This window comes from Protomyctophum parallelum (genome assembly GCF_964188405.1).
Source record: "Protomyctophum parallelum genome assembly, chromosome: 4".
Classification (NCBI taxonomy): Eukaryota; Metazoa; Chordata; class Actinopteri; order Myctophiformes; family Myctophidae; genus Protomyctophum; species Protomyctophum parallelum.
The window spans coordinates 29739218-29766397 of NC_139700.1; the positions used below are offsets into that span (position 1 = coordinate 29739218).

The window sequence follows — 27180 nt, forward strand, 5'->3', positions numbered from 1 at the left end:
TTTTTTTCCTTCCGGGGCTCAGACTGAGCATAACAAACAAGGGCATTTAAATAAACGAAAATGTATTAGCAATAGCACCTGAGCTTAAAAAAGAAGATTTATTTTTGGCTTAAATTAATAATGTATTATCCGTCGACACTCCACACAGCATGAAAACTATAGCTCTGCAACAATTTATGAAGCTGCGCACTTTCTGTAACGTTACGTCACTGGCCATGTCGATATCGTCGAAAAACAAATGGTACAAAAAAAGAGTGAGTGTGTTTGCTTTGCTCATGATTATTTTGAAGATTGTACTCTAACCTCCTTAAAGATAAAATCCAGGATATGTGGGCTCCAAGGAAGGAAAAGTGGACACCTCGATGAGATTTTTACCCCTCTGTAATCCTAGTATTAGATTATCTAAATAAGCCAATTTTGAATGACGCATACATATGGAAGTAAAAACATGACATTATTCGGCAGCCATGCAGGCTTCGCCTTCACCAAGGCTCTGCCATAGAGTCTCCCTGTCCTGAGTCCCTTCGCCCACCAGGCTTACCAAACAGACAGTCAGACAGTGTTCAATATTGTTAACCTAGTCTCTCGATTCGAGACAGAAGGAAACGAGGGCGCTGTTTTTCTTTTATTGTTTGACGATGGGTTCTCAATTTCTCAGATTGGTGTTAAATTAACCTGACTCCGCCAGATGAGGGCGGTATTGAGATTTGAGAGTCATGTTAGTTCTCAGTGTAGCCTACCATAGCAACCGTCAGTGTATACCTTAGCAACCAACCATGATGGAGGACGACATTGCTGAGATGGGAGAAGAAGTCCAAAACACCACACAAGAAGAGAAAAAACGTCTTTATGAACGCGTCGAGGAGTTAAAGTAAGTATAGCCTACAATTAGGGCCGGGACTAATTGCGATTAATTTAGATTAATTAACTACAGAAAAATTAATCGCGATTAACTACAGATAAATTAATCGCACCTTTTTTTTCACCGCGGAACATTTCTCACTGGGCGCTTTTCTATAGTACTGAAAACTGGAAATAATAAAAAGTCACCCCATTTTGTGTTGCCTAGAACTGGAGGTCTGACAAAAAACAGTAACAATATGAAGTAAGTACAAGTATCCCGACCTGAAAAAAATGTACAAATACTCTATAATGATTACAGTATTAGAATAGAGCTAATATTTAACACTTATTTTAACATAAAGCATCACTTACAGTTACACCACCTTTAACATACTTCTGTCACGGTGCTGTAGTGTCATAATTTATTACGTATTAGATCGCCCTTGTCTGTTGTAAAGATCTTGTAGATTTGCAATTCGCCTATAATGAGATGCTCAAAATAGCACCAGGTTGAAAGTGGGTTCAAATGATAATGGAACATTTTAAATACACATTGTCCCACTGATTTTGTATTCACTCCCTTGCAAGGCGCTCCAATGCACTCATCCTGGCAGAGAACGACCTCTTTGAGCGCTTCATCAGTCGCCTGGATCCCAAAGAACTGCTTCCCCAGGATGCTGCTGAGACCCTGGGAGGACTGAGGGTCTCTCAGCTGGAGGTATTGGTATGTACATCCAGAGCATAACTGGAAGAGTGGGCACATGAGAACTATGGGCATCGTATTTTTTTTGTAAATGGGGGCCCGCCCCAAATATATTCTCATGAATTTGCTACAATACCCTTTTCATATCAAGGCCCATTATTTATTCAGCATTTGAGCAACAGACCACCATTTGATGACATTTAGCCTCTCAGACCCAACACTTAGAATATTTTGTTATGGTTGTATATGATTTTGTTCACAATTCCATGCTGTATTGATGTTGGTACCATTAGGAGAGAAAACAGGCAAACGTTGATCAAAATAACAATTCTTCTACATTCTCTAATTGTGTAGACTTTTCTTGTAATGAAAATTAAGTAATGCAGATGTTTAACTACAAAAAATTAACAATAATTGAGAGCGTAAAATTAAAACAAATTGACCTGTTGGTTTCATTTTGCGAGTTAAAACATCTATTAATTAGGGTCTATATAGCCTCGATACCCAGGCTTTCATTTCGTCTGCGCGAAAGATGAAAGCCTGGAAAAAGCCGTGGGCTGAACCAGTCTAAAAGTGGGAGTCAACCCTTCCGGGTGGGCGTCGCTCTAAATTATGTGACGTAGCGCTGCACTAGGGGGGAGAGGAGGGGCCGGGGGTGACGGACAGATCGATGAGATCCAATCAGGGTGCGCGCATTTCTCTAGACCAGAAATGTCTCTGCTTAGGTCAGGCTAGGGTCTATATGGTCACCAACTCTCCATCATTTAGCTGGGGACCACCTGGAACCACCTTGAGGACCACTGGTTGAAAACCACTGATCTATAATATAAACAAGAAGTTTAATTGTAAATGTAGGTCTGATAATGATGTACAGTATCTTGCATGTATTCGTCATGTTACGCTTTGCACTATTTCTGACCATTTTCCAAAGCATACATTTAGGTGCCCACTCGACCTGTATCAGATCCAGATACATTCTTTGCAACATTCTCCTGCTCATGCAGTGGTGGAAGAAGTACTGTACTTTAATGTTTTTCAATGTTTTGTGTGTGTGTGTGTGTGTGTGTGTGTGTGCGCGCGCGTGTGTCAGAATCGTGGAAGGAAGCAGAGAACTCGATCCAGCACGCCGGATCGCATGCAGCAGTTGACGATAGAGCAGAAATGCAGTGTGGCTCGAAGAGAGGTGGTAGACACACGGTCCGACCTGGAGGCACTCAAACATAGCTCTGAGAGGACCCTGGAGCATTACAGGGTGATGACACACACACATGCACAGATACATACATGATCTCACACACCAGCGTTCATTTACAGACATTATTTTATTTAGTTTTAGTCATGCTCTATGAAATAAAATTCTATTTAGTTTTAGTCACATTTTAGTCATCTGATATGTCTTAGTTTTAGTCTAGTTTTAGTGGACTAAATATAAGATTTTAGCAAAAAAAATCTACAGATGATTCAGTGTGGCATCAGAGTGATTTTTTACAGTAGCTTACTTAGCTTCATGCCAAAAATAGCAGATCTACAACTCACCGCGTTGTGAGTCCATCCATCCATCCATCCATCCATCCATCCATCTTCAACCGCTTATTTTTTTCAGAGCAAGTACTCCAGTGATTTAACTCGAGCACACATTTGGATGTGGCAACAGTCACCTGTAGTGGAGTACCAGGAGTATCTATAATTTGTACTCAAGAACTGTTGAGTACTTTGTTGAGTACTTTGTCGAACACTGCTTCCAATCCCCTGCAGGCCATTCTAGAGGAGGCACAGGTCCGTCTGACAGAGACCAGAAAGGACACGTACGAGTTTGAACGCGATGCAGCCAAACCTCTGAGGGAGAATAAAGAGGAGATGATGGCAGCTGAGAAGGTCCTCCGCTACCTCTTGGACAAGATGAAGACCAAGGTTAGTTGTTAGCTAGATACAGTATGTTGAGACTGTATGCCAAAAAAACCACATCATCATTCAGCGCCACACCTATACCATGATCACCCAAGCCATGCTACTCATACGCTGAGTTCCCGGGATCGAACCCCATGAAGTCCAAAGGCGAGAGCTCTACCGACTGATCTACCCGGAAACAAAATAATATAAAAATAAATAAATAAATAAAACATAATAATAGATCCAAGCTAATGCATGCAGACACACACACACACACACACACACACATAAATAGTTACACACACACACACACACCCCGCAATGATTTTGTGTTTAATTCTTTAGACGCATGTAGGTATGTACTGTACAAATCTATGTTCATGTATATGCAATTTTGTAAATACAACACTTGAATCAATCAAAACACACAACCCACGCAGGACAACCATGTGGAGAAGCTTCGGCTGAAGAACCAGGCACTGAGAACGCAGAGCAGGAAACTGCAGGTGCAGCTCCGTCAGAGGAGAGAGACCGAAGAGGACCTGAATGAGGTACGGACAAAGCAGGAAACTGCAGCTCCGTCAGAGGAGAGAGACCGAAGAGGACCTGAATGACTCTGCTTGCCTCTTGAAGAGGGCGGTCGCATTCTTGTTCTCTCTCCCTCCCTGTCTGTACTCCCTGCACACACAGCCGCCCTCTACCCACGGTACCCACCCACCCCGCCCCCTACCACTCCCCCCTGCTCCAGCTAGGTTATCTTTTTTTTCCTCCCCCCGCGCAGCTCATCCCTTCGATGGTATGCGTAGGAGGAGAGCTTTTTGTGCCTGGCCCAAGCCCCCGCCACCCCAACCCCCCAATGCATAAGTTAAGGAGGTTCCAGAGAATCCAGAGCTAAATGATTGATAGAGTTTAAACTACTAAAGGCTAAAGTGCATTTTTTCAGTTGAAAATATTCTGCTTTCAAATAAATATTGTATTTACTTATTTTGCGGCTGAACACTTTGTGATGTACATCCATCCAGGCTGAATTCCAGCACCAGACGATCAGAAACCGTGAACACGTGGGGAAGATTGACGAGAGTAACAAGGAACTGCTACGACTGAAATTGCTGTCTGGAAGCACCCAACAACTCACCTCCAACAAGGTAGCTCCATCGTATACGTTGGGTGCAAAAATAGCTGATCTACAAACTGTTTATGGGGGGAAAAAAATATGGAGATACAAGGTTATTGTGCTAGTCAGGTTATTTATTATTGAGTTTGGTTTAACACACACATCAGCAGGTTCACAGTGTTTTAATGCGTTGTCATTACACATATATATTCAAATTTAAAAACAGCAAAAAGTAGCAGATTGATAAGCTGCTCACTTTGCAGCATGTTTCAAGCTTGATCTGCTTGTGGATCAGATACAATGTTTCTGTCCAACATCAATTCTCTCTCTCTCTCTCTCTCTCTCTCTCTCTCTCTCTCTCTCTGTGTCAGCAAAAGAAGCTGCAGAGCGTAACGTGTGAATCACAGCAGCTGAGTAATGACATCGCCAACAGGAAGGATCTGCTGTTGAAGATTGAGGCGGAGACCGCCCAGGTCCAAGAGGTCTGTTACACACACACAGGGGTGGAAAAAGTACTCTTTTACTTAAGTCAAAGTATCAATACTGCCATGCAGAAATACTCTGAGTCTATGTCCTGGAATAGCCTAAAGTATTAGTATCAAAATATACTTAAAGTACCAAAAGTACAATATTTGGATCCGAGATGTAGGAAGTAAAAGTATTGAACATTGGAAATACTCAAATAAAAGTAAAAAGTAAATATCTCAAAATTGCACATAAGTACAGCACTTGTCTTAAGTACATGTACTTAGTTACTTCACATCATTGCACATGCACACACGCACGCACACACACAAACCATTTAGACCTGAGGCCGAAACGGGGCACAAAGATATCAAATATCTGAATACTGAAACAAGCAGCTTAAAAACTGTCTGGGGTACACACGAAAGCCTGAGTAGATGATAAAACTACCCCAAACATGTTTTAAAGTGAAATATTCCTTTAAGTATTGATAATCTAAACCTGCAAAGTAATTAGTAGCTAAAAGTATATAAAAATAAAAACAATTTAAATACTCAAGTAAAGTAAAAGTACCTAGAATTTTTATTTTAGCGTTATTTTTAGTGTTTTTGTTTTAGTCGATGATGGTTTTGAGACCCCATGAAGAGTAGCTGCTGTCATGTACAGCAAGCTAATGGGGATCTAATAAATAAATCAAGATCGTACTCGAGTAAATGAACGACTTAGTTACTAACATTATTCCAGTGACAAAGACCACCTCTAACCTTGAACCTTGACTCTCTCATGGTCAGGAGCTTTCAACGGCAGAGAGGCTGAACCAGAAGCTATGCAGTCAGCTGGCAGAATACAGCGTTCCTGGAGTCCTGCAATACATGCAGGTCAAAGACAGACACAACAAGCTGCAGGGCAGCCTCCGCACCTGGGAGAGGAAGATGGAGCTGGCTGAAGTAAAACCTTTAACATCTGATAATACCATCAGCGCGGACACACACACTAGTGTATATACAGCACATGAAACATTACATCTTTTTTTATTTGAATGCTGAAAAGTAACAGTTTGGGACATATAAGGTTTCCACCTGACAGAGACGATATGAAATATCTGTTTTTATATCACACACAATCTGTTACACTACACTGTACATATGAAATATATTATCTGTATTTTATATGATCAGCACAGACACAGCCTGTCAAACTACACTGTACTAGTGAAGTACACACATTTGTAAAAAGTAGAAAGAAAGGTTGGGAACATTTTCTTAAACCACTAGACCAGGGGTGTCGAACTCAACTTGGGGCGAGGGCCGCATTGGTCAAAAGGTCACTTGATGGGGGCCACAACCAGTTGTGCACGCACGCTCGATGTCTCAGTCAGTCACTGCTATAATCTATCTATCTATCTGTCTATGTATGCTCAGACCCAGCCAGCCAGCCACACACACACACACACACATAGTGCTCAGTCTGTTGGGCCGCAGTCACACCGAGAGAGGGGCAGATAAGAGTGGCTTTGCTCAACTTGATTTATACTTATATTCTCCACTCTGATGAAGGTACATGTTCGATATATCATGCAGCCTTACTTATTAGCCTATATATATATCATATATTTGAGCCTATATTTTAGCTATTTAGCTTGAGGCAGACGACGTCACAATGTGAGGCGATGCAACGCATTGTGTGCTTGTAGACGGGCTGTTTTTGTTTTGAAATAAAAATAATGAGTATAATGCAGTTTAAAGGGTTTCTGAGACACATTTTCTTTAAACATTACATCTTGATTGATTGATAAATTGTGTTGTTTTGTGTTGTGTTCCAGATGACAATGAAGACATCTAGCAAGTCCTGGAATCATCAGAGGATCTCTGCTGCTGCTGCTGCAACCAAGGCTGAGGCTTTCCAACCATCAGTAAACCTTCCAAACATAGTCTCAACCACAACCATATCAACCTAGCATGTACAGTACTGGGGAAAGGAAACACGATCACAAAGTGTGAAAATAGCAGATATACAACAAGTTCACAGCGCTGCACATTGCGACATGTTGTCAGCTCAGAAAACCTTTGAAACTTCTTTGGAAGTGGCTATATAACTGTTTGCCTGGGTAAAAGATGACTTATTCTATTAATATTTCATAAATGAATCCTGATGTTATAAACAGTAATGACAAACTGTAAAAATTAAATCTTTGCTGGAAACATATGGCAAAATAATAGCTTCTATATACCATTGTTGAAATAGGCTATGAAATAGAAATATACAATATATTTAGCTTGCTGTGATCATGGAAGAATCTGTGGTTGTGTGGTACCTCTCCAACACCTTTAGATGGCGTGAGAGACCAGTTGATTAACAACCTGGAATTGATAGAATATAGTTACTCTATTCATATTCTTCACAGACTCTACATAAAGTTAGCTGGTGTTGTTTGTCTGGACCTTCAGTGGCTCTGGGCACACTGTGAGGCGTGAAGGCGTCAGAAGTAGCTGAAGTTTTCTTCTTCGTGGGGTTTTTAGACAGCTGGTGGATGGAAAAGAAGCTCCACCTCCGCGCCCGACGGACAGCTTCACGGACGAATGGCTTCAAATATATACCGTTTTCATTATGGTGGTCAACCTCATCTGTTCAGGTTGGATCAAACAGGCACACACACAAACAACGCTGATGAAGTTGCTATGTAGATACTATGTAAACTCTAAATAAACAAATACATAAATAAAATATCTATACTAGTTAAATATGGTCACGGTTCACGGTAAGTCATATGAATATTAAAGTTCTGATAAATTTGGATTATCTAATGATTATAATGATTACTGTTATTTCCAGTGGTGGAAAGTAACTAAGTAATTTTACTCAATTTCAAATAAAATAAACATTTAAAAATGGATAGTATGCGTGATTTTTCCATTACTTTTTTTCCTTAATAATATATAGGCCTATATATATATTTAAAAAAAAATCTTATAGTTACGTTTACATTTTGTATTATTACATACATTTTATAATCATCCATCTACATACAAGCTCACATAAACAGCTATTACACATTTAGACACATTTAGGCCTGGGACTAGTCTATTTCTACAATTTCCTGAGACTAGTCTATTTCTACAATTTCCTGAGACTAGTCTATTTCTACAATTTCATTCAAAAAGCACTCATCACAGCTGAGGAGGCAGAGAATCCCTTAACCAATGAAAACGTTCCATTCTTAGGGAAGGGGATAGGCAACCAATTACAGGCCAGACAGATGATGACATGCAGAGCCATAGAGTAAGACAGAGTTACGACAACTCCGTTCACTTCATGGGGCCAGTCTCTTCTACATAGACTTCGATTGAAAAGGGACAACCGGAACTTTACGGAATGCATTAGAGTCTATAGGCTGGCTCGCGCGAGTACATGGACCACGTGACCAGGCTGTTTTCAGCCCCCTCAATGTCGTAACTCTGTCTTACTCTATGGTTCTGATGGCATGAACATTCACCGCCAATCCGCCATTCTGGAAAGAAACTGTCAACAACAACACACGTTAGTTCGTCTGGGTGACTGTGGAATGTGAATGCATGTTGTATTTATACATTCACCACTATCTGAATTATATTTTAATGAATGTCGAAAAGGAATATCTTCCTTGAAAAGCTCCCATGAAGAACACTGGTAAGTTGTTCATCAAGTTCTGTTCATTCAGTTGTTGTTAATGTTAGCATGGCTGTCTAGCTGACTGATCTCTGACTCTGCAGTTTGCTAGCTTAATGCTGATGAATGTGAAGTGCAGTTACATAACAGCTTATAGTTGCGTGTATATTGTCAACCACAGTATATACAAGGAGAATATCAAGTATAAACTTGATTAATGCTATAGCTATCCTATCTCATCACCATCATTATATTTTATAGCATTTTGTTTTCCTTAGCTTCTTTCACTCATGCTTGCATCATGTTTTCTTTTCTCCTGTTCACCAGCTTTATGAAAAGCAAGAGTGTGTAGTAGATGACAGTTGACACAAGTGACCTCAAAGACCTAAAAAAGCAATGGCTTACAGGGGGGCTCCAGAGACCTGGGTGCTGAAAGTGAGCAGAGCCATTGACTTGTGGCACATGCAAGCTCAGAGGCCGGCTTCATCACTTCCACTGTCTCCTTTGCGTGCCTCCCATTACAGGCTTTACGTAAGACAGCCCGTCATCCACGATTTTGGCTATCTCAGGTGGAAGCACGTCCAGAACCCGCGAGGTCGAGGACGGAAGGGCTGGCTCTGCAGAGCGAGTCAGACGAGACAGCGGCTTGGACTGCACACCAGTTCCTTGTGTTTGAACCCCTCGACCTCTCGTTGGTCCGTGGGTCTCAGTCAATACATGGCACGTTTCAGGAACACACTCGACAGCGTCTCTAAAGCTGTCAGTGCTGCCAGCAGTAGCACACAAACAGAACTTTTGTCTAAAATCGCTAGACTCAAACCCAATGCTTCCCAACTGAGCAAAGAGGTTGAGACCAGCCTTGAAGTTCAGCCAAATGCTGAAGAGACCACAACCATACCTACTCTCAACCACCCTCCTCCCACTGTTACAACACCATGCACACAGACACCCACCTCAACTGTGTCTACTACTACCACTCCGACTCCTCTTCCTGTCAGTACCACTACCTCTGTACCGAACTGTAATGCTGCCCTGGAAACTGCCACTGCTGCTGCTCCGAACGGCCGCGAGCGAGGGGAGAAAAAGCTGCGGCGAGTTCTTCACGCTTCCACTGTCAAAACGAAAGCTGCCACACAAGTGTCGGAAGAGATTATTAAGCTGTCATCGCCAAATGGAAGTGAGACCAGCAGAGCAATTATTTCCAAACCTGCCACCGCCACACAACAGCTCTTCCACCCCAGCACCTTCTCAGCCAACCTGGATGAGACGTACAACTACCTGTCCCATCACATCAACGCATACTTCAGCAGCAGTACTAAGACGGATGAGAAGAAAGTGGACAGCGGTGGAAAATCATCCATCTCCTCAGAGTCCCCGGGCCAACAAACTAGTGAACTCGTGCAAGTGTCCAATATCTCGGCTTCAGAGCCTGCTGCTGCTACGAGCGCCCCATCGTCACAAAAGAAGGGCATAGGTCACTACCTGTCCTACTCAGCTCCCTCTGTCCAGGCCTTTGTAGGGAACTACATTGCTCCCTTGGTCCCCAAGTTCAGGACGGCAGAGTCCAGTGTGGAGGAGAAGATGTTGGAGGACGTGCAGGAAAAACAGCCTGTCGAGCTCACGGTCAATAAGGATCAAAAAGCTGCAGAGGAGAAAGCCAAGAGACTCCTCCTGCAAAGAGAAAAGGTATGTTGTCTGGCGGTACGTTCAGATTTAGGGCTGCACAATTAACCACATCAACCCTAGTGTCCCTATTCTGGTCATGTCGAAAATAGCAGATCAACAAGTTCACAATGCACCATGTTGCAGCGCGTTGTGAGATTGTAGATCTGCTGTTTTTGGCAAAGAGATTTTGCGTAGAAGCGGAAATATGGAGGGGTATAGACTCCCAGGGGTGAATAAACAAAACTACAGGGTTTAAGTGGATAATGGAAGTAATAATTATACTACACTGTTTTTAGGTTTCACACAATTGTGTATTTTGTGAAACTCGATGCAATTCATTTTAATTTCTCCTCAGCATTATACACTTATTATACAGTCGCATAACATCATACAAGCCATCTATCAGCATCCATCAGAGGTAGATGAGTTCACAAAGAAAAAATGTAACTCATTAAGATATGGCTCTGATAAGCATAATGATAAAGTCATGAAGATGATGAAAACATGTCCACCAAATTATTACAAAATTAAGCAAAATAATTTAGATTTATTTTTTGTTAAGCCATAATTTTGCTGCCATACGTTCAGACATGTAACCTTGTGTGAATTTAGTTTGCTGCTTTTGTATATAAACTAAGAGATATGCGTGTTGTTAGGTGTCTGTCTGTGTGTTCCATTTACTTATCTTGGTCTGTCTTTGTACTGATGCTGATAAAGTATGTACATAACATAAATGCAAGGGAGGTGAAATATGATACTGTAGGTCATACAGTACAGGCCAGAGCATATCATGGAAATGTTCCAATGACATGGGCTTAACATGTGATGTCAAACCATGTGACTCATTACTGTGTGACGTGTGATGCTGTAATGATGCACTGGCTGACGTGTTCAATTCATGGAATGTTTAACCAAAAATAACCCAGTTCCTAGAAAGTAACCGAGGCCTGCAAACTGTTGATAAGATTTTGCATGTACTTTGGCTATGTTGTATTCCATGTGGTAGGGAGATATGGACACACCTGACCAAAACCATTAGTTAATAACTATATTACAAACTCTTTACATAATATGCAAAGCAATGTTGATAATGGTTTTACAGATTATTTTTAACACGAGAAACAGTATTTAAACCTGGCAAAAGGCAAGGTCTCTTGAGAGACAGGTAAAGATTCTGAAAGAAATCAACATTCGGTTAAAGTGCGCAGCTCAAAACAATACTGCAGCAGAGCCGAATAGACAAGAATAAGGGCAACAACAGGCTGAAGGACATGAGTATTTGTCTTTCAGATTCAGAATGTCTGTGACAAAGACTTTAAAAGCTCACTTAAGGGCAGTCCATACTGTCTCCGACCACTGAACTTTTTGTTGGAAAGCTCCGGTACAACTACAACATGACGTCACTCGCAACTTCTGAAAGGCATTCCTCCGAATGTTTGTTCTGAAAGCTGCACTCCCATATGTTGTGACTCGCCGAACTCTACTTCGGAGAAAAAATTTAAGTCTGATCTTTCCGACGAAAAGTTCGGTGGTCGGAGACAGTATGGACTGCCCTTAAGTCATTCACACAAAGTACTATAACTGTAACGATATATATGAATGAAGATAATTATAGTTCACTAAATCGTTATTGTATTATAGTGCTCTGTGTTTGAAAGGCCCTAAAGTGTCCAGTTTCAAAGGTTTTCTCTTATGTCATTAACAAATCTACTAACCGAGTTTACAGATTATTTTTTGCAAATGTGTAATTGTATGTTTAATTTTTCATCTATGCCTATAAAAAACATATATTTATTAAAAAAGAGGCCCTAACTGGTTTCTGTTATGTGGTTGGTATTTGATTCTTCTAGATAATTGCCAGGGTGAGTGTGGACAATCGGACCCGGGCCCTGGTCCAGTCTCTTGGGAGGGCCTCAGATGTAAGGCTTTACACCAACAGAGTGGAGGACTTCAGTTACCACCTGATGGAGTTCCCAGAGACCCGTGGCGTGGCAGTAAAGGTGAACTTTTTATGTTGGGTTGTGTTTTCTTTGTAAATGGCCAACAGCCCTAGGCTTTATTAGCACTGTCACAGTTATTACATAATCGCCTAATCGCAAAGATGTTTTTGCACAATTAATTTACATTGACCGTTGATGTTTTCAAACATTTTCATTTCAAGAAATGGTATTTCCACTATTGATGTTACGAATGTTCATTCATAATGTTCCAATGTTCAACGACAGAAATGCAATTAAATCGTTAACCGCAATTATTTGAGCGGCGATTAATCGTCAAGTAAAATGTTATTATTGTGAGTCTTCGTGACAGCCCTATAAGGCTTTAACAGGGCATCTGATTCCTTGATCAGCATGCCTTTTAAAACGCATACATAATAATCCTGTCGTTGCTAGCATGAATCAGGAATGGCTTTTGTTTGTGTGGAAGTTGTCCAATGCCAGCCTGAATTCAATTTTTTGTTGTGGCAACAGGCTCACATGCTGCTGCGTGGAGCTGCTTAATGTCACAGCCAGCCTGCTATACAGTATGCTGACTCCCTTGAGCGTTCATCTGCATTACAGATGCCCTTATGTGCAGTGGCCTGAGTATCCCATTGAACACATTGCATATTTTAATCAAATTCTGCCTTCACTTGTCTGTCAGAGGGACTTAGATCAAAGCCTAATAGGTACTACGTGGGGAGAATTTAAAATACAGTAAAGTAGTAGGTCATTGTATTTGTATGCACAGGCAAAGCACTAATTTGCAGTAGGAGCAATCACTTTATAAATTTTCCTGCTGACTTTGTGTGTGTGTGTGTGTGTGTGTGTGTGTGTGTGTGTGTGTGTGTGTGTGTGTGTGTGACATTTAGGAGAAAGTGATCCCGTGTCTGCTGCGTCTGAGACAGGTCAGTGATCCGGGTCTGAGGGCCGCGGTTCGAGAGGCCCTCACTCTGGTGGGATACAATGACCCTGTGAAAGGCCGGGGAGTACGGGTTCTGACCATAGATGGAGGAGGGTTGAGGTACGGGTTCTGATTTCTGACCATAGATGGTACATTTTTCGGGCATGGGGTGTGTTCTCTCCTTGCGTAATCATTGCCCATAGCCATACCCTAGGTGGGGTTGGCAAAAGGGCCTTTCTGTGTGGAGTTTGCATGTTAAATCATCAACCATTATAAAAAGGGATATTTCACTTTCAAATTACATAAACATTTAAAAATATATGAAAGATTTGGGAGCAGCAATACTGGTGTGCGGATGTTTATTATTCATACACCATTAACTTATTTTGATCCAGCAACGAGCCTATAGTGAGGCTGGGATGTGAGTGTCTTTTAGCTGTTTATCAGCTTCTCTCTCTCATCTTAATGTTTTATACATTAAAATAAGTTTTGGATTGCAGTTTTAATCATTGCTTATAACCTACTTGAGTTTATATTTGGCGGTATAATCAGCCTACTGAAGAGAATTCAATACACAATTCAATTCTGTACAGAAACGACCATATTTTGCGTGCATGCGTACGTGTATCTCCCATTCTCCATATTCAGACCGCAGCCATCTTGCCAGCAAGGTGATACCTAGGTGACACTTCCCATAGAGAGCCCATTCATCCAAACAGAAAAGTCCTCTCTAATTATATTAAACACCGTCAAAATCACCAACATTGGTGCTGTAGGGAAAGCTTGAATTATCCTCTTTCAAACTGTAAAGTTTTTGTTTAATAAAGATCCACGTAGACATTTCATGAGCTACTTCCTGTCAAGAAATTCCTTGCAGATGATTATTTTTTAAGTATCAGAGTATGGAAGCACTCGTTATCAGTAAAGCAACCTCCTGCTGCCTCCTGCATTATGTGCACATTCAAAACAGGTGGTACACATGGGCCGTTGAGTGATAGTCAACGAGCACTTACAAACTCCAGCACTTAGAAAAAAATCATCTGCAAGGAATTTCTTGGCAGGAAATGTCTATGGTGGATTTTTATGAAACAAACACTTTACAGATTGGAAGAGGATAATTCAAGCTTTCCCTACAGCTGCAATGTTGGTGATTTTGATGTTGTTTAATATAATTAGAGAGGACTTTTCTGTTTGGAGGAATGGGCTGTCTATGGGAAGTGTCACCTAGGTATAACCTTGCTGGCAAGATGGCTGCGGTCTGAATAAAGAGAATGGAGTTGTGAGTGTATTTGTATCTTGGGATGTGACTGAACTGTTGGTGTATTTCTTTGTCTCCGGGTGTAAACTTTCAGGGGACTGGTTGCCCTTCAGACTCTGCAGAGACTGGAGACGCTGACAGGGAAACGTATTTACCAGCTGTTTGATTACATCTGTGGAGTCAGCACAGGTATGTAGGTTGGCATCCTGCCCTACTTCTTTTTTAAAGTAAGAAATAGTGTAATTAGCCTTTGGACTTCCTTTGTTTCCTGAGCCATGTGGCACATAGGTTAGGACTGGAGTGTACACATTACACAACATAAACATACTGTATGTAGTGTACACCAATGGTAACCAACGTTTTCAGGCCGTGACCCCCCCCCCCCCCCACCCCCCCCCCCCCCAATAATCCTATTTGTACTGGGGACCCCCACCCTGACACACACTTGGAATTGTAAGAGTTGAGACATTACATTTTGTTTGAACAGATAAATATTGTGAAAATAGCAGATCTAATGTGAGCTTGTAGATCAGCTATTTTCTAAATCCTTGCTTCTTTCTAATATTATTTGACAATTTGGCCAATGTTTGACCAGTTTTTATAGTATAGTTTGTTGATTACTTTTGATGCAGAAATGGTACTTTTCTTTTCATTATTTGTATTAAAAGGGTCTTAAGAGTCCTTGACCTTGACCTTAAATTGACAATTTACAGTCATCTGAGGACTCTGAGGAGTGTTAATTTAACGCTGAGAGTGTACACTCCAGAGTTATAGACTGAAGTAAGTGTTCATTTGAATTAATGTGTACGCTCTCAAGAGTTAAATCAACAGACAGGATATATATTGTTGTATAAACTATATTTAAAAACTGGACCCGCCGGTAGCAATCTCCCATTAACCCATTTACCACTGTGTTCTTGTCTGGTCTCAGTGGCCTCACTGACACACTAATCTGAATCTGGCTGGACCATAACAAAGCCACGGCCATTATTTATTTAAGCAGTGTTATAGTTTTAATCTTCAACAAATGCTTTATTCAGACCATTTTCTGTCAGCTATTTGCGTCCAAAGTATTTTTACAGGCCGTGTAATATTTTGCGTCTTTTGTGGATGTATTCATGTCATGACACGCACATGCGTGTGTACGTCCTCGACAGATTACATTTTATTTGCAACATTGATTCAAAACACATCTGTGGCGCATCTGGGCTAGCGCAGGCCACCCAAATCATTCTCCTACCCCTTATCTATGTTCTCCCATGCCAATGATGGCAATGCCATGGCCTTATTTCTTTATTTAGACTTGACAACAGTGCAGAGAGTGGAAGTCATGCAGCACATGTTTACAACGGGAATCGAACGTTGTTGTAATGAATTCCTGAGAGAATTTGTTTCACAAAAGCTTTGCAAATATAGTGATGTATAATTTTCTCTTTAAAATGACATGATGACTGGGTGTGTATGCATTATGGTAACGTCGACACAAACAGAACATCACTGCTCTGGCCATGATAATCACATCCACGGGCTGGGAATGGATGAGCCCAGTGTAATGATATCCTTAAGAGATAATCCATCAAGTCCCTGTCAGTAGCCCTTAGGGCTTGACTAGCCGGGGGACGGAGAGGAGGATGATCTTTACGTTGCTGCTGTGGTTCTTTGTCAACAACTCCCATACATACCTTTTTAATGGCATTCACTGGAGACGTGCTGAATTTTCTGGACTCCCTGTTGACAAGGGCGTGTTTATAACTAATTAAGACCTGCTGAGGCCGATTCTACAAATGCCTATTAAATCAGTAGTTCTCACAGATTTTCGTAATTCAAAAATTGCACAAATGTTTTCAAACACTTGCAAACAGTTTTCAGGTATCGGGGGCCGAACCCACTACGGCAGTGGTTTGGGCCAGATTATTTATTTTATACATTTCTTCCTAAAAATGTGGATGTACGTACAAGCTCGGTTGTACTGTATATATCTGCCATTTTTTTATTATCTAAAATCCAAAATGGCACGGATGCTTTCCTGGTTTTAACGGGTTAAAAAGGCTTCCTATTGTCTCTCAATCATTTTGTGTCTGCGTTTGCGTGGGTAATTGCCTGTATGTGTGCGTCTGGCTCAGTGCACATTTATACACATTTTATGTTCACTCCACAGGAGCGATTATGGGCTTCATGCTGGGTGTATTCCAACTCCCGCTCAGTGAATGTGACGATCTGTACAGGAAGCTGGGCTCTGACGTCTTCAAGCAGAACCTCATCGTCGGCACGATGAAGATGGGCTGGAGCCACGCCTTCTATGACAGCGAGGCCTGGGAGAAAATCCTAAAGTCAGTTCCACTGTGTGACATAATGTCAAAACACCGTCAAGTCAGTTTTACACTTTATTATTAGGACTGGGAAATGGCAAATTCAAATATCATATTTCTGACCAAATACCTAGATTTTCATATTGTGGGATGACTATTCACAAAATATTTACACATTCAGATTTTTGATCATTCATTATCAGTATTGTACCAGCTCAGTGGCCTTGTTGTTAGAGTGTCCGTCCTGAGACTGGAAGTTCGGGGTTCGATCCCCGGCCGGGTCATACCAAAACTCATGTCCAGGGGGTGTACTTGTACATCAAGCTGCCTCATGGAGATACATTTTAAAACAGTTCAGCTAGCCAATCTACATCGACACTTTGTGAGCTTGTAGATTGGCTATTTGAACTAAACTCAGCACACAAAGTTTGGAAACTTAACTTTGGTCCATTATTTCTCCACTTTAATAATACCAATTGGTATTGTATTTAATATCATTTTAATCATAGACTAGTCACCTTTACAACAAGGTATAGTTTGTAAGGATCGGACGTCCGTGGAATGAGCAAAAGGAAAGCCTAAACCAAAGAAAGCGTAAATCAAAGTAGTACACCCATGCTGTGTAACATCAACCTTTTCATCTCCTCCACAGAGAGAGGATGGGCGCTGATCTCATGGTGGAAACTTCAAGAGACCCCAACTGCCCAAAGGTGAGAGCGTCAGAAGATGTTCTGTCTCGATGCTACCTGTCTGTCGTCTCTTGGTGTAGCACGGCCCTGTCAGCCTGTATCCCAGTAGGTCTATAATGAGGTTACAGAGAAAGCCTGCTGGCTCTGTCTCTGTCTGATTGCACCACCCCTTGCTCTGATATTCCACTGCAGGTCTTGGATGTGCATTGTGCACATCCAAAACCAAGGGTTTGCACTGTAATGCTTCATTTGACATTCTCCGAAAATAGCAGATTTACAAGCTCACAAGGCATTGCAGCTGTGACTCCTTTAGTTTGAGAGTATAGATTTTCTATTTTTGGCACCCAGCACGGCCGTAGGACAAAGTAAAAACAAAACAGTCATGCTTCAGCCAGCCTGCCTGCAGAGCAAAATGAGTTGTACTGGTAGGATCAGACTTGATCTTCTGCAGCTGGAGGTGATATTTAAATTGATTCATTGCCAAGCCGACCACTGTGTTTTTTCTTTCCTGTGATATATTTTGTTGGTGTCGATGCTGGAACAGTAGAATATAAAGCAATAAGCCCTGAGAGGTTGTGGTTAAAGTGATGTTAGAACAGCTCAGGGGCATTGTCAGGGGCAATGCGCGTTCTAAAATCACTGCAGACCACCTCCTTGCATGGCTTATTGCTTTTATGAAGTAGTCCCCAACTGCCTACACAGAAAAAGAAAATCACACTTTTTGGCAAGCCCATTCCCCCCCTCACACTTGGGCATCTCCAAGCTAGCCCTTTTAATCCTTCGCGTTGAAATACCCCAAATAAAAGTGGTAATGTAATGTTAGAAAATCACACTTTTTGATACAATGTGTTTGCTGCTATGGTACTGATCACAGTGGTCACATGTACTGGTATGTAGTATGTAAGCATTTCGACCAATGCTCAGCCAATCATACTCATGGACCGGTCCGGAACTATTCATTTTATAAAGATGTTTGGGTGGACCGTGTGCATTCCACTTTTGTTATATTTCGTCATTAAAAGAGGTTTATGTAATGTACATTATATGCCACATCTGTGACGTCTGTGACCATGTGACGTCAGCAGAGGATAAAGCTTAAGCTCAGGCTTATATTATATTCCCTTCAATCTTTAACCCTCATATGTCCAATTGCAGACTTGCGTGACCTGCCGTTTCAGCACAATGTAAAGTACTTGCATGCATGGATTTAAAGCTCTCAGTCGCCACGACAGATTTCAGTCATTTGGATTCCATAGATCCAGTAGGGGCTAAATCTGACCGCGACTTCCGACTGCATTGAAAATAGCCGTTCGACTAGCACTTGTAGATCGGCTATTTTCAGTTTTTGTTTTCTAAAGATTAGACCATTTAAAGTGGTCAAATTAGCAAATACGATCTGAAGCATTTTCCACAAAACCCCAATGGTGTCGGATATTTCTTAAAAGCAAAGGTTAACTTAAAGCTTCAATCTGTGATTTATTCACCTGGAGGTGGTTGCACCACCAGAACGTAAGTTCTGGTGGTGCAACCACCTCCTGATTGGTACTAGTATGTGGAATAGCAGGAACAATATCACTAAAACATCATTTCTACATATTTGTGTTAATTGTTTAGGAAACTGTGTGTGTGTCACTCACACATAAAAGGACTTCGCCATGCTCATTTTTTCAAGAGTGAGCTTTCATTTTACTTTAATCCATGGAAATGCTACAGTTTGTGTGCTAAAGAAAACATCAGTTGACGACATGTGCCGTCCTGCAGGTGTCAGCAGTGAGCACCATAGTGAACCGGGGCCTTCCACTGAAGGCCTACGTGTTCAGGAACTACAGCCTCCTGCCAGGGGTGCGCTCCCACTACCTGGGAGGCTGCCAGCACCAGCTGTGGCAGGCTGTCCGCGCCTCCTCGGCCGCCCCCGGGTACTTCCAGGAGTTCACCTTGGGGAACGATCTCCACCAGGTCAGAGAAGAATCTCATTCACGAAAAAAAAACGGAGGCTTTGATTGTTCACACACAAACAGAGCAGGGGTTGTACAATAACTAATACCGAGACTGTGTCTCTTCAGTGGTTTAATGAAAAGGAAGGGATGTCCGCACACTGTTTCTCTGCTCCCAGGAAAATTCTTTATTAAACAACGTTTAATGCTCTGTTGCAATGAGGACACAGAGCTTGTTCCATGTTGACCTGCCCATATGCTGTTGTATATAATACGCCTCTTGATGTTTTGTACTCATACCTGACGAAGGCCCACAAGGGTCTTGTGGGCCAGACCCTTTTATTAAACAGACCCTTTTATTAAAGGGTCTGTTTAATAAAGAATTTTCCTGGGAGCAGAGAAACAAGTGTGCAGACATCCCTTCCTTTTCATTGTACGTATATTTTTGACTAGCACCTGTAGAATTTCTGGAGATGTGCATGCTTCCTGTTGGATCCTATCGTCAGTGGTTTACCCATCATCATTTCGTAGGAGAGCATGGATAGCCTGAGGCAGGCATTTTCTATAAGACTGAGATTTGCTAGTAAAGATAGCCTTTATTTTCCTAATATAGTAGAGTAAAATGAATGGTCAACATGCTAATAAATGTCACATGGCAAAGTGTCAGGAAGCTACTATTCAACATCAGTCTGAATGTCACTCAGAGTCAGAGCGTCCAGATTGAGGCGTGCGTGTGTGTGTGTGTGTGTGTGTGTGTGTGTGTGTGTGTGTGTGTGTGTGTGTGTGTGTGTGTGTGTGTGTGTGTGTGTGTGTGTGTGTGTGTGTGTGTGTGTGTGTGTGTGTGTGTGTGTGTGTGTGTGTGTGTGTGTGTGTGTGTGAATTTGCAATTCTGACTGTTAATGGAAGATTACGTTACAATTTAGGCATTTAATCCAGAGCGATTTACAGTGAGCAAGCTAAGAACCTAACAGTGGAATATCTATATAATGAAACTAGTCATATCCACTATAGAGTGCTATGTCTACATAAAAAGCTATTTAAGTTACATAAATTGAGCCTTTGTATACGGCTGTAAGGTCATCAAGGCTACAGGCTAAAATGGAGTCAAAAGAGGTGGGTTTTCAGACTATGGCGGAAGATTGGGAGTGAGTTTGCAGTTCTTTTTTAATTTTTTATGATCAGTACTTTATTTAGATTTTTTTACAAACACAGAAAACAGAAAATACAAACGCAAGCAACAACAACAACAACAGAATACGTATTCATGGACATTATGTATGAACACAGAAACATAATCTAAAACAAGGATAGACAAGATAAACAAATAAAAATACAAATTAATCAAATTAAAAGTTTAAATTAGTTTACACAACCAAACACGCAGCATCATCAACCGTATCATATCATCATCATCATCATCATCATCATCATACTATAATTAACCGAATGTCTGAGTGTCCGTGTGTGTGTGTCTGTCAGAAACAGTCCCGTAACTCCTTACTGCCTGCACCAATCACTCCCACTTTTCACACAGGCATTGACCATATGCATATGGAGGGCGTAACGAATTTTGATTTGACACATTAATGATTATTAATTAATTTATTAGTCAATTACAAACGCACCCGGGCGCAGTACCCTTCACGGCCACAAGGGGGGGGGGGGGGGGGGGCAAATATCTCACAACGGGTAAGGACTAGTGTATACTAATACAGTAAACAATCAAAAGTGCATTGCCTGACCATGGATCACATCAAAGGACCTGCAACATGACTGAGGAACACGTTCCACTTCGAATCATATTTATCCAACTGATTATTGTGAGTCTGCAGTTCTGATTGCTATGGGAAGTGCATTCCATTTCCATAGTTTAAGAGCCAGAAGGGAGAAGAGTTTGGGACGTGTGAAGCGTGACAGTAAAGTTAGTTGACTAGTCAGGAAGAACACCGTGAAACATTGCATTTGTTGTTTGATCTTGAGAGAGAAGCTACTTCAGTCGTGCAGCATTACAAATAAATTGAGATTCATCAGTTGCTGGAGTTATAAATGATTTATTTGCTCTTGACTGAAAGACGTTGCTCAGCCTATGCACAAAATGTGTAGGCTATAGGTATCCAGACAGAATCATGGTGGGGTGGCATCGTAACCATACCCTATGCTATGCTCTATGCTTCAAAGGCATATCTGTGCCAGACAATCTCTGACATAGAAACGGAGAATAAAAGGAGAGTCGGTGCACCAAGGTTTCTTCCTCGTGACCAGAGTAACAGACAATGCTCCAGTTAAAACGTACAGAGATTCATGTAAAAGGGACGAGTTGTACCGTTGACATGTTTCAGTTTGCACACTCATGCATGCACACCGTTTAGTGAGTGCCAGAGCACGCAGCAAGAGCACAGTATAAATGGAAACCAAAAGTAAGAGGTAATAAGGAAAGATGCAGAGTTAGCCAAATATACAGTATGAAGGATTTATTGTTAGTCAGAATAAATGTAAACAGCACGTGGTACAGTTGGACATTAGGCTAAAAGGATAACACAACAAGGTCCTGGGTACTTGTTTCCAGTTTTCCACTGTGTTCCTATGTATTCATCAACATAACAAAAAAACAACACACAAATGTCATCAACAAATACAAAATACCATGGGCTCTATTTTCGTCAGTGCTAAACCACTTATCTCTAAACTTTTTTTTTACTATTGCTAGAAATACAAGGAATTAGAGGGAGAAACGGTATCCAACTCAATCAACTTTATTGACCGTCAGACAGGAGTTTTTATGTAACGCACGGTAGAAAAGCAAAGCAAAGTACTACTGTTTGTTTGAGGGTGCCTTTTGTTGTGACGTGTCTTTATTCTTCTGTACCGGTCTATGCCCTGTATCTGTAACTTTTACTGCTGTGCTGTCTCTGGTGCCTGAATTTACACTGCGTCTGCGGGATCAATAAAAGCTATCCATCCATCCAATATACTGGAGCGGACAGATGGCTAATTAATGGTGCATTTACAAAGCATTTATTTATCCGAAGCACTTTACAAAGTGCATTTCACAAACCCCAACGGCAGAGGCAACCATGCAAGGCACCTGCTCATCGATTCGGGAGCAGTTAGGGGGTTCATTGTTTTGCTCAAGGACACTTCAACATGCAGCCATGAGGAGCTGGGAATCAAACCAGGAACCTTATGTTTTCCAAGCAGCCGCTCTATAGCTCCTATTAAATCCTGCCAGACCCCATGCTGAATAGTGACTAGCTACAGTCTCTATATAGCTCCTAAACCCTGCCAGACCTCATGCTGAATAGTGACTAGCTACAGTCTCTCTATAGCTCCTAAACCCTGCCAGACCCCATGCTGAATAGTGACTAGCTACAGTCTCTATAGCTCCTAAACCCTGCCAGACCCCATGCTGAATAGTGACTAGCTACAGTCTCTCTATAGCTCCTAAACCCTGCCAGACCCCATGCTGAATAGTGACTAGCTACAGCCACTATAGCTCCTAAACCCTGCCAGACCCCATGCTGAATAGTGACTAGCTACAGTCTCTCTATAGCTCCTAAACCCTGCCAGACCCCATGCTGAATAGTGACTAGCTACAGTCTCTATACTGTAGCTCCTAAACCCTGCCAGACCTCATGCTGAATAGTGACTAGCTACAGTCTCTCTATAGCTCCTAAACCCTGCCAGACCCCATGCTGAATAGTGACTAGCTACAGTCTCTATAGCTCCTAAACCCTGCCAGACCCCATGCTGAATAGTGACTAGCTACAGTCTCTATATCTCCTAAACCCTGCCAGACCCCATGCTGAATAGTGACTAGCTACAGTCTCTACCTCCTAAACCCTGCAGACCCCATGCTGAATAGTGACTAGCGACAGTCTCTATAGCTCCTAAACCCTGCCAGAACCCATGCTGAATAGTGACTAGCTACAGTCTCTATAGCTCCTAAACCTAAACCCTGCCAGACCCCATGCTGAATAGTGACAGTCTCTCTTCAATTCAATCATTCAATTATGACATTAAAAATAATTATGATGTCACAGCTTAAGAGGAGTTAGCACACACGTTCTAAAGGTAGGAGGCCCATTATGTATACCTTCTGGTTCTTTACAAGGGGAAGGATTACCGGTACAACTACTGTGCCGTCACAACTGTCTCTAACACACACCCTGTCTCATGTAACAGACACATGCTAAGGAGACCCGTCCATATTTACATTCTATTTAAAAGGCCTCTGGATGTTTTTCTGTTGTTCATTCAAACCGGTGGCAGAGTAGCAGAATGATAATATGTTCTAAATGTGGGTAGTACCAGAGCGTGCTCGCTCTCCCTTATTATTGTGGCTGTGGGTGTCTCACTTTGGAGAAGTAGTTGGTCCAGTATGAGGGTACTGAGGACATGCACTGCCCCTTTGACTATCATAAATAGTTACCAAACCATTTTTATTTGCATAACCCCGTCTTCTACCCTGAGCCATTGCAGACTAGAAAGGTGTGTTGGAATTAGGTGGTTCATGGGCTTTACGCAGAGAAGTTGTCGAATTATTTTGTTTTGAGAGGTCTGAACTCTGAAGCTTAGTTTTTAGTGACAAGATGACTGGAGATACTGTTGAAGGGCTCGTCCAAGGACGACCTAGAGAGAGCAGAGATGCTGAATGTACAGTAGGGCAATCCAATATAGTAATAGTATACATAGTTATTACACGGCTTGGTTGAATGCTTGATTCTGATCACTGAATTCAGCTCTGTGTTATATCTGGATAATGACCGCAACTGTCCTTTTCAACTTGTGTCTCTCCACGCAATGCTCTGGCACTCCACCAGGGGGGTGCGCGTCACACTTTTAAAGCCCCGCCTGGTCTCTAAATGATTGCAGGTTGGTATTGTGACAGGACATTAAGTCACAAATAATGCTACTGTTAAAGGCTGCATTACAGTAGTGATTACATTTTCTGAACTTGTTCGATTGTTCTGGCCGGATGAAATGAACAGTCTTTATCTATGTCACCAAAATGTTCTTCTGAAAGCACTGACAATCATCCCCAAAATATCCTCACATTATCGACGGCTAGATATTTTGTCTGGCCTGTCCTGAAGTGGATGAATAATATTCATAACATGGAGCATATTTCCTCTCAGTCAGCGTTCATTTCCAGGCAGTTGCATTTTGACAGGAGCATGAGTGAAGTGATGGAGTAAATCAGAGTGAGTCAGAGTGAATGCACTTAACTCCATCACCATTTAAGGTATGCATTAGCCAACACACAGTAACACACCCTCCCTCCATGTTTACCAATCAATAGAAAAGCTTTATGCTCAGTCATTTGCAAAGGAAGCCATCAGACACATGCAAGAGATGAAGTTGTTTCACTCATGATGTTTCGGGATTCAGTGCGCGTAGCCTGGCTTTGCCTCCTCGTGTCAAGCTGTCAGTATGTCCTTGATTTGATGTGGCAAACGCAGATGTAGAGTACGCGCCCTGAAGATATCTACGTGAACGCTTCACGGTAACACACGCACACACACACACACACACATAAATGTCTGTCTTTGCATCAAACACATCACACCTGTGTTCTCCCCACACTGTAATTGGTAGCTGGGTACGGAGAGTTGGTGAATGGGAAGCGCACGTGCCGTGAGCAGGAGGGTAAAGAATGAAAGGGACTGGCTGATCAAAACCCATCTGCGGTGGGAGGTTTCCCCAGGTCTCATCCTACTTGGAGATGCATGCGTTAGTCGGTCTCTCATCAAATATCAATACCAGAGACTGACTGCCACAGTTATGTCTGTCACCCTCAGGAAAGAAACGACAATCTAATTATGAATCTGTATTTCAAAGCTCTATGCTAAGTAGCCACAAGCCGGCCCAGGAACCCTGGGGAATGTGGAACATCATCAGCTGCAATGTATAAAGTATGTGGATTCAGTTAAAATATTAGTTTTAATTATAGCTGTGAATAGTTGTGCATGCGTCATTTTAAGGCATCATTACTTTATTATAGAGAGTTGAGTTGGGGGGGGGGGGGGGGGGGGTGCTTTTTTTAAAAACACGGTGGCTTCTTTTCCAAATCTAACAAACAACAAGCCAACATTTCTTTGAAGTACATACATTATCATAATTCCCCATAATGGTTTGTGGAGGAGTGTGAATCACATTGAGTGATAGAATCCGTCTGGTGTCTCTACTTCAAGTATGTGTGTAATGTTATTAGAAATACCAAAACATAAATCATTATATACCATGCATCTAATATTTTTTTATTAAGAATACGGCCATATTATTGGGCTTGTTTTGGGAGGTGATATTTGGCTTATTTCTCTCGCAAGATTTGGCTTGCTTTTTATTTGGGGGTGGGTTGGCTTATTTCTCTGACGAGAGTTGGCAACACTGATGGAGAATGGTCTAGGATGCCTGGAGTGTTGGCCAGGGTGTTGTAGAGAAGGAAGGAAGGGACAGACTGTGTTAGCTGATCTAAATGTGCAGGAAGGGGTGTAGGGGTTGATCATGGATGTGGGCAACAACTGGAAGAGAGTTTTAAGACCAGGCTGTGAGCCGCAGAATTCTGCGGCAGTTGCCTTCCCTGTGGATCTCTGTCATGTATGTTGATGCCATGTTATTGGTGACAACAGAGGTGTGGTTGGATTGGACACAAGGACACACAAATGCTTAGACATGCAGCTCGCCCCTTTTGGCTCCATTATAAAATGAGAACATTTCTTCAATTGTCTGTGATGTATCAAAAATAGAGCTTAATATTTTTTTCATAAAGATTTTTTTTCATGGAATCGTGGATCGTATGGTGGCTGGAATGAAATCAAAGAATGTGTTTAACGAAAATGAATCTCTTAGTTGTAAACTCTTATCTGTTTCATAAAGCTTGTAAACACTTTCATAATGCAATTAAAGGACTGGCCAGCCTGATGCCTTATTCTGTCGGCTGCTTGTTCTACTGAAACGAGGAGCAGCGCCAGGACAGCAGAACATACCGTCTGTGTGATGTCAGTATTCCCTAGTGAGGGAGTCATCTTGCCCATTTTCCACGGGCGCCCACTGGGTACTGAGCTTTACTCCCGGGCTCCACACAATCACCCTTTTGTATGCCGAGTGCAAGGGAGCAGTCGTGCCCATGTGCTGAACGAATGCCGGAATTCTCAAGCGGTGTTGTGAAGAAAGTTCCGATTGTCCATTAATGCCTCTAGGATTCTGCAGGCTGAAATGCAAATCTTAAAAGAAAGTGCCAGAATGTTTAAGATTCATACTGCGGCGCAATTGCAGAAAGCGTGACTCGGTGCAGGGCCTTTTGAAACGGCACAGCCATGGCATAATCACAGCCAACGCTTAGTTGCCACCATTGCCTTGAACTTGATGCGAGGAGAGATGGCCGATTGGCCAGCAGGACTCCATGCGGGGCAGGGCGGGAGGGAGGAGGACCATGCTCAACATTAAAGACATGTCCGTTATCTCTGCTCCAAGGACCACAGAAGAGGAAGACTTGACAAAGGAGCATGTCGGGCATGCATGGAATGGTGAGGAGGGCCCGGTTCTCTCCATTTGGTTGCTATGGCGTCTCCCAAGGCGTCAGGAAGGAATGGGAGCGTGTTCATGGTTCATGCCCACCTCATGCCCGCCAGCCTTTTGTCAGTAGGCCTGGGATCACTGCCCCCTACCACCCCCTAAGTGCCAGTTCTGAGATCCCCGACATAGGCAGAATGCAGGCTGTCAGTTCAACACTTCCAGACAACCCTTAACTCTCTCTCTGTCACTCATGTAAATGAGATAGAG

The 27180-nt window shown here is 42.1% G+C and overlaps 2 protein-coding genes across 3 annotated transcripts in view; both read left to right on the forward strand.

Moving 5' to 3' along the window:
* The first annotated feature begins 25 nt into the window (after positions 1-25).
* Positions 26-7397, forward strand: cfap263 (cilia and flagella associated protein 263). Its single transcript, XM_083763220.1, has 9 exons — positions 26-871; positions 1432-1567; positions 2637-2798; positions 3302-3457; positions 3877-3987; positions 4459-4581; positions 4922-5032; positions 5807-5962; positions 6838-7397. The coding sequence occupies exons 1-9, from the start codon at positions 777-779 to the stop codon at positions 6970-6972; spliced, it is 1185 nt and encodes a 394-aa protein (XP_083619346.1). The 5' UTR covers positions 26-776; the 3' UTR covers positions 6973-7397.
* Positions 7398-8536: 1139 nt separating this feature from the next.
* Positions 8537-27180, forward strand: part of LOC310857812 (calcium-independent phospholipase A2-gamma-like) — a 39844-nt gene continuing 21200 nt past the window's right edge. Inside the window, exons 1-8 of one of the 2 annotated variants that reach the window (XM_083763729.1) lie at positions 8537-8681; positions 8988-10346; positions 12176-12325; positions 13177-13328; positions 14561-14655; positions 16625-16796; positions 17428-17569; positions 19226-19420. In XM_083763729.1, coding sequence (XP_083619855.1) covers positions 9057-10346; positions 12176-12325; positions 13177-13328; positions 14561-14655; positions 16625-16796; positions 17428-17569; positions 19226-19420 — 2196 coding nt within the window. In that variant the 5' untranslated portion in view covers positions 8537-8681; positions 8988-9056. The remainder of the gene's footprint in view (positions 8682-8987; positions 10347-12175; positions 12326-13176; positions 13329-14560; positions 14656-16624; positions 16797-17427; positions 17570-19225; positions 19421-27180) is intronic. The other variant, XM_083763730.1, reaches the window with a different exon arrangement.

Coding starts and splice junctions, on each gene's coding strand:
- cfap263 (XM_083763220.1), top strand. CDS start 777: ATGATGGAGGACGACATTGCTGAGATGGGAGAAGAAGTCCAAAACACC. Junction 3,458..3,876: donor TGGACAAGATGAAGACCAAG/GTTAGTTGTTAG, acceptor CAACCCACGCAG/GACAACCATGTGGAGAAGCT. Junction 5,963..6,837: donor GGAAGATGGAGCTGGCTGAA/GTAAAACCTTTA, acceptor GTTGTGTTCCAG/ATGACAATGAAGACATCTAG.